This window comes from Neovison vison, chromosome 12 (genome assembly GCF_020171115.1).
Source record: "Neovison vison isolate M4711 chromosome 12, ASM_NN_V1, whole genome shotgun sequence".
In the NCBI taxonomy this organism is placed as follows: Eukaryota; Metazoa; Chordata; class Mammalia; order Carnivora; family Mustelidae; genus Neogale; species Neogale vison.
In genome coordinates this window covers 95,121,056-95,128,127 of record NC_058102.1, presented here as the reverse complement: position 1 = coordinate 95,128,127, position 7,072 = coordinate 95,121,056, and the positions used below count along the sequence as shown (strand labels likewise).

Here is a 7,072-nt window from a genome sequence, read left to right as displayed (position 1 = left end):
AAGGTAGGACTGGCGGAGAAGTGAATCCAAAGCGACGGGAAGATAGACCCCGGGGGGAGGGGCCGGCTCCCGGCAAGCGGCAGAGCAGCGGAGCACAAAATCGGGACTTTTAAAAGTCTGTTCCGCTGAGGGCCATCGCTCCAGAGGCTAAAACGGGGCGAAGCCCACGTGGGGTTGGCGTGGCCTCAGGTCCCGCAGGGTCACAGAAGGATCGGGGGTGTCTGAGTGTTGCAGAGCTTGCGGGTATTGGAGCGAGAAAGCTGGCTGCAGAGACAGAGCCGACAGTGAGCTCGCAGCTTGGGGTTACCTTGAACCGGTCGCAGGCTCGGTGAGCTCGGAGCGTGGCCGGTGGTCAGGCAGACGGGAATTACTGGGCGCTGTTCTCTGAGGGCGCACTGAGGAGTGGGGCCCCGGGCTCTCGGCTCCTCCGGGCCAGAGACTAGGAGGCCGCCATTTGTATTCCCGTCCTCCGGAACTCTACGGAAAGCGCTCAGGGAACAAAAGCTCCTGAAAGCCAAGCCAAGTGGATCACTCAGCCCAGCCCCTGGTAAGGGCGGTGCAATTCCGCCTGGGGCAAAGACACTTGAGAATCACTACACCAGGCCCCTCCCCCAGAAGATCAACAAGAAATCCAGTCAAGACCAAGTTCACCTACCAAGGAGTGCGGTTTCAATACCAAGGAGAGCAGCAGAATTCCAGAGGAGGAGAAAGCAAAGCACGGAACTCATGGCTTTCTCCCTGTGATTTTTTAGTCTTGCAGTTAAAGTAATTTTTTAATTTTTCATTTTTTTCTCTACTTTTGCTAAATTTTTAAAATTCTTTTTTAATTTTTTTAAATTTAAAAAAAATTTTTTTAACTTTTACTCTTTTCATTTTCAACTTTTTTTTTAAGAAAAATACAAACTTTAATCTTTACACGTGACACAGCCATGTCAAAGCGCCTTACTTAAATTTTTCTTTTAAATCTAAGAGAGCAAGTCTTAACCTCCAATGACATCATATATATTATACAAAATTATTCCTCTGTGTACTTTTCCTTTAGCCTGAGGCTCTCTCCTGATCTGCTCAGAGACAGAAGCTGCTCAGCTTCCCTCTTGGAACAACTTGAAAGCTAAGCCCCCAGCCTGCACACCTGAGGTGAGCCTGGCAGCTGCTAAGCAGAACTTGATTCTCCTATCCCTGTCAGGGAGGACCCTGTGACCTCCAGCCTCAACGCCCAAGTCCAGGCATCTGCAGGCAAGAGTGGAGATGCTAGCGAGGCCTTGGGACTCAGTCTGGCCTGTGGCCTTCTCCAACCACCTGGCCCACGTTTTGGAATGTGGCTCTTTAAGGCACCAAGTGATAAAAAGTGTTGGCTCTGTTTCTGATTTAAGGCCTTCCTTTTTACACATGTTTTGTGTGTCAGTGATGGCTGGAGGCCAGCCTACCCCTCCTGCCCTTCGAGTCCCAGACAGTGCCGTGACCCACCCTGGGGTCCCACTGGTGAAAGGCAGGCAGTTGCAGGAAGTCCTCCTCTAGCCCTCAAGGGAGGAAATACTTAATTCTCTGAGAAATAGATTTGCAGCCCTGAGAAGAGAAGAGTTGTTCCTCCTTGGGGAGATACACCATCATCTTGGCAATTTGGTCCAGGGCTGCTTCTGTGTACGGGAGTCCCTGGCTCAAGAAAGCGTCTCGTGGGCGCCTGGGTGGCTCAGTGGGTTAAGCCGCTGCCTTCGGCTCAGGTCATGATCTCAGGGTCCTGGGATCGAGTCCCACATCGGGCTCTCTGCTCAGCAGGGAGTCTGCTTCCCCCCCCCCTCTCTGCCTGCCTCTCTGCCTACTTGTGATCTCTCTCTAAAAAATTTAAAAAAAAAAATTTAAAGAAAGCGTCTCATGCGCACAGCCTCACGTGGCGGTACTCCAGTGGCAGGAAGGGGATGAAGAAGTCAATCAGATTTTCCTTGACAAGACAGCTGTGGCCAAAGCCAGTGTCCGTGGACTCTGCAATCTCAGCCTGGAGCTGGGGCGCCAGCTGGTCCAGCTTGATTTCTTCCCGGGTCCCTCCAGCCTGAAGCAGATTCAGGACAGCTGCATTGATGGTATTGCCTCTAAGGTTACTGAGAAAAAGAAAGATGGTCTTCGGGGACTCGACCCTGTGGTTCTTGGGGGTCTGGTGTGCCAGGTGTGGCCCAAGAGCCTCTAGCAGTCCCGGATGTAGCTTTTCAGCCTCATCGAAGATGAACAGGGTCTGGTGGCAGCGCTCCTGTGTTTCCTTGATCTCACTTGTTAGCTTCTCCTTGTACAGGTCCATGTACTTCGGGTGAGAAAAGTGTAGGGTGGCGATGAACGTCTTGATGCAGTCGCTCCTAAGCCCATCCCGGTACAGGTTCTCTGCCAGCAGCCGCGCCACAAAGTTCTTGCCTGTGCCGGACCAGCCGTGGAACGACAGGGCCAGGGCCTTGCCTGGCTGGGGCAGCTCTAAGTAGCCCTTCACCGTGGTCAGGACCAGCTCCCAAGCCAGATGCTGGCCGTGCAGTCGCACACTTAGGTCCGATTCCAGGCCTGTGAAGTTGTTGGAGATCCTGCAGTCCCCGCTGTTGCAGCAGGCCTGGAAGCTGCAGTACCACGAGGTCAGGATGTCCAGGTACTGCTGGCCCAACAGGGGAAGGCTCCAGCCCAGGAGCCCCGCGCCAGCCTCCTCGGCGAGCTCACAGTCCTCGGGCCACACGCAGCAGCGCAGGAGCGCCCGGTACCGTCGGGAGAGCGCCGCGGCGGTCCTCAGCCGCTCGCGCAGGCCGTGGAGGGGCTCCTGGGCCCCATCCGGCGGGCTCGGGTCGTCGCCTGGTTCCGGCGCGGCAGGAGCAGGAGCAGCAGCAGCAGCAGCAGCAGCAGCAGCAGCAACAGCAGCAGTGGCAGGCGGAGGCGCAGGCACAGGCGAGGCATGGCTCTCCCCCCGCCACTCTCGGTGGTGCCGGGTTGGCGGGAGGGCGCGGCCGGGGGATCGGGCGCCGTCAGGGGAACCCAGGTCCAGGCCTGCGGCCCGAGCACACCGCGGGGCCACCCGCAGGCACCGCCCACCGCCGGGGCTTGCTTCCGGCCGCGCGTTTCTCTGGGGAGCCTGAGGAGGGGCGGCCACCCGGAGAGTCCCCTCGGCAGCCCCCGGGGCCCGCGGAGGCCGGCCCGGTAAGGGACTCCGTCTAGGCCTTGCCCAGGCGGTGGATGAGCCCCGGGCCGGCTCGCAGCGTGTTGCCGGGAGCCGGAGCCGCCTCATTTTCAACTTTTTAAAACTAGTTTATCTAATATATATATTTTTTCTTTTTCATACTTTTCTTTCTTCGTTTTCTTTTTTTCTTTTCTTTTTTCCTTTCTTTTTTTTTGAACCTCTTTTTATCCCCTTTCTCTCCCCTCATGATTTGGGATCTCTTCTGATTTGGTTAAAGTATATTTTCCTGGGGTTGTTGCCACTCTTTTAGTATTTTACTTGCTCCTTCATATACTCTTATCTGGACAAAATGACAAGGTGGAAAAATTCACCACAAAAAAAAAGAACAAGAGGCAGTACCGAAGGCTAGCGACCTAATCAATACAGACATTGGCAATATGTCAGATCTAGAATTCAGAATGACAATTCTCAAGGTTCTAGCCGGGCTTGAAAAAGGCATGGAAGATATTAGAGAAACCCTCTCGGGAGATATAAAAGCCCTTTCTAGAGAAATAAAAGAACTAAAGTCTAACCAAGTTGAAATCAAAAAAGCTATTAATGAGGTGCAATAAAAAATGGAGGCTCTCACTGCTAGGATAAATGAGGCAGAAGAAAGAATTAGCGATCTAGAAGACCAAATGACAGAGAATAAAGAAGCTGAGCAAAAGAGGGACAAACAGCTACTGGACCACGAGGGCAGAATTCGAGAGATAAGTGACACCATAAGACGAAACAGCATTAGAATAATTGGGATTCCAGAAGAAGAAGAAAGAGAGAGGGGAGCAGAAGGTATACTGGAGAGAATTATTGGGGAGAATTTCCCCAATATGGCAAAGGGAACGAGCATCAAAATTCAGGAGGTTCAGAGAATGCCCCTCAAAATCAATAAGAATAGGCCCACACCACGTCACCTAATAGTAAAATTTACAAGTCTTAGTGACAAAGAGAAAATCCTGAAAGCAGCCCGGGAAAAGAAGTCTGTAACATGCAATGGTAAAAATATTAGATTGGCAGCTGACTTATCCACAGAGACCTGGCAGGCCAGAAAGAGCTGGCATGATATTTTCAGAGCACTAAATGAGAAAAACATGCAGCCAAGAATACTATATCCAGCTAGGCTATCATTGAAAATAGAAGGAGAGATTAAAAGCTTCTAGGACGAACAAAAACTGAAAGAATTTGCAAACACCAAACCAGCTCTACAGGAAATATTGAAAGGGGTCCTCTAAGCAAAGAGAGAGCCTACAAGTGGTAGATCAGAAAGGAACAGAAACAATATACAGTAACAGTCACCTTACAGGCAATACAATGGCACTAAAGTCATATCTCTCAATAGTTACCCTGAACGTTAATGGGCTAAATGCCCCAATCAAAAGACACAGGGTATCAGAATGGATAAAAAAACAAAACCCATCTATATGTTGCCTCCAAGAAACTCATTTTAAGCCCGAAGACACCTCCAGATTTAAAGTGAGGGGATGGAAAAGAATTTACCATGCTAATGAACATCAGAAGAAAGCAGGAGTGGCAATCCTTATATCAGATCAATTAGCTTTTAAGCCAAAGACTATGATAAGAGATGAGGAAGGACACTATATCATACTCAAAGGGTCTATCCAACTAGAAGATCTAACAATTTTAAATATCTATGCCCCCAACGTGGGAGCAGCCAACTATATAAACCAATTAATAACAAAATCAAAGAAACACATCAACAATAATACAATAATAGTAGGGGACTTTAACACTCCCCTCACTGAAATGGACAGATCATCCAAGCAAAAGATCAGCAAGGAAATAAGGGCCTTAAATGACACACTGGACCAGATGGACATCACAGATATATTCAGAACATTTCATCCCAAAGCAACAGAATATACATTCTTCTCTAGTGCACATGGAACATTCTCCAGAATAGATCACATCCTCAGTCCTAAATCAGGACTCAACCGGTATCAAAAGATTGGGATCATTCCCTGCATATTTTCAGACCACAATGCTCTGAAGCTAGAACTCAACCACAAGAGGAAGTTTGGAAAGAACCCAAATACATGGAGACTAAACAGCATCCTTCTAAAGAATGAATGGGTCAACCGGGAAATTAAAGAAGAATTGAAAAAAATCATGGAAACAAATGATAATGAAAAAACAACGGTGCAAAATCTGTGGGACGCAACAAAGGCAGTCCTGAGAGGAAAATATATAGCAGTACAAGCCTTTCTCAAGAAACAAGAAAGGTCTCAGGTACACAACCTAACCCTACACCTAAAGGAGCTGGAAAAAGAACAAGAAAGAAACCCTAAGCCCAGCAGGAGAAGAGAAATCATAAAGATCAGAGCAGAAATAAATGAAATAGAAACCAAAAAAACAAATAGAACAAATCAACAAAACTAGGAGCTGGTTCTTCGAAAGAATTAATAAAATTGATAAACCCCTGGCCAGACTTATCAAAAAGAAAAGAGAAAGGACCCAAATAAATAAAATCATGAATGAAAGAGGAGAGATTACAACTAACACCAAAGAAATACAAACAATTATAAGAACATACTATGAACAACTCTATGCCAACAAATTTGACAATTCGGAAGAAATGGATGCATTCCTAGAAACATAAACTACCACAACTGAACCAGGAAGAAATAGAAAGCCTGAACAGACCCATAACCAGTAAAGAGATTGAAACAGTCATTAAAAATCTCCAAACAAACAAAAGCCCAGGGCCAGACGGCTTCCCGGGGGAATTCTACCAAACATTTAAAGAAGAACTAATTCCTATTCTCCTGAAACTGTTCCAAAAAATAGAAATGGAAGGAAAACTTCCAAACTCATTTTATGAGGCCAACATCACCTTGATCCCAAAACCAGACAAGGATCCCATCAAAAAAGAGAGCTATAGACCAATATCCTTGATGAACACAGATGTGAAAATTCTCACCAAAATACTAGCCAATAGGATTCAACAGTACATTAAAAGGATTATTCACCACGACCAAGTGGGATTTATCCCAGGGCTGCAAGGTTGGTTCAACATCCGCAAATCAGTCAATGTGATACAACACATCAATAAAAGAAAGAACAAGAACCATATGATACTCTCAATAGATGCTGAAAAAGCATTTGACAAAGTACAGCATCCCTTCCTGATCAAAACCCTAAAGTGTAGGGATAGAGGGCACATACCTCAATATCATCAAAGCCATCTATGAAAAACCCACCGCAAATATCATTCTCAATGGAGAAAAACTGAAAGCTTTTCCGCTAAGTTCAGGAACACGGCAAGGATGTCCATTATCACCACTGCTATTCAACATAGTACTAGAAGTCCTAGCCTCAGCAATCAGACAACAAAAGGAAATTAAAGGCATCCAAATCGGCAAAGAAGAAGTCAAACTATACTCTTCACAGATGATGTGATACTATATGTGGAAAACCCAAAAGACTCCACTCCAAAACTGCTAGAACTTGTACAAGAATTCAGTAAAGTGTCAGGATATAAAATCAATGCACAGAAATCAGTTGCATTTCTCTACACCAACAACAAGACAGAAGAAAGAGAAATTAAGGAGTCAATCCCATTTACAATTGCACCCCAGACCATAAGATACCTAGGAATAAACCTAACCAAAGAGGCTAAGAATCTATACTCAGAAAACTATAAAGTACTCATGAAAGAAATTGAGGAAGACACAAAGAAATGGAAAAATGTTCCATGCTCCTGGATTGGAAGAATAAATATTGTGAAAATGTCTATGCTACATAAAGCAATCTACACATTTAATGCAATTCCTATCAAAGTACCATCCATCTTTTTCAAAGAAATGGAACAAATAATCCTAAAATTTATATGGAACCAGAAAAGACCTCGAATAGCCAAAGGAATATTGAAAAAGA

General features: G+C 46.5%; 1 protein-coding gene across 1 annotated transcript; it reads right to left on the bottom strand.

Moving 5' to 3' along the window:
• Positions 1–1,870: 1,870 nt before the first annotated feature.
• On the bottom strand, positions 1,871–3,250 carry LOC122890972 (torsin-3A-like). The gene is made up of 2 exons (XM_044226391.1): positions 3,013–3,250; positions 1,871–2,820 (listed from the first exon to the last, which is right to left on the bottom strand). The coding sequence occupies exons 1-2, from the start codon at positions 3,248–3,250 to the stop codon at positions 1,871–1,873; spliced, it is 1,188 nt and encodes a 395-aa protein (XP_044082326.1).
• Between the last annotated feature and the right edge of the window lie 3,822 nt (positions 3,251–7,072).

Coding starts and splice junctions, on each gene's coding strand:
- LOC122890972 (XM_044226391.1), bottom strand. CDS start 3,250: ATGAGGCGGCTCCGGCTCCCGGCAACACGCTGCGAGCCGGCCCGGGGC. Junction 2,821..3,012: donor GCGGTGTGCTCGGGCCGCAG/GCCTGGACCTGG, acceptor CGCCGGAACCAG/GCGACGACCCGAGCCCGCCG.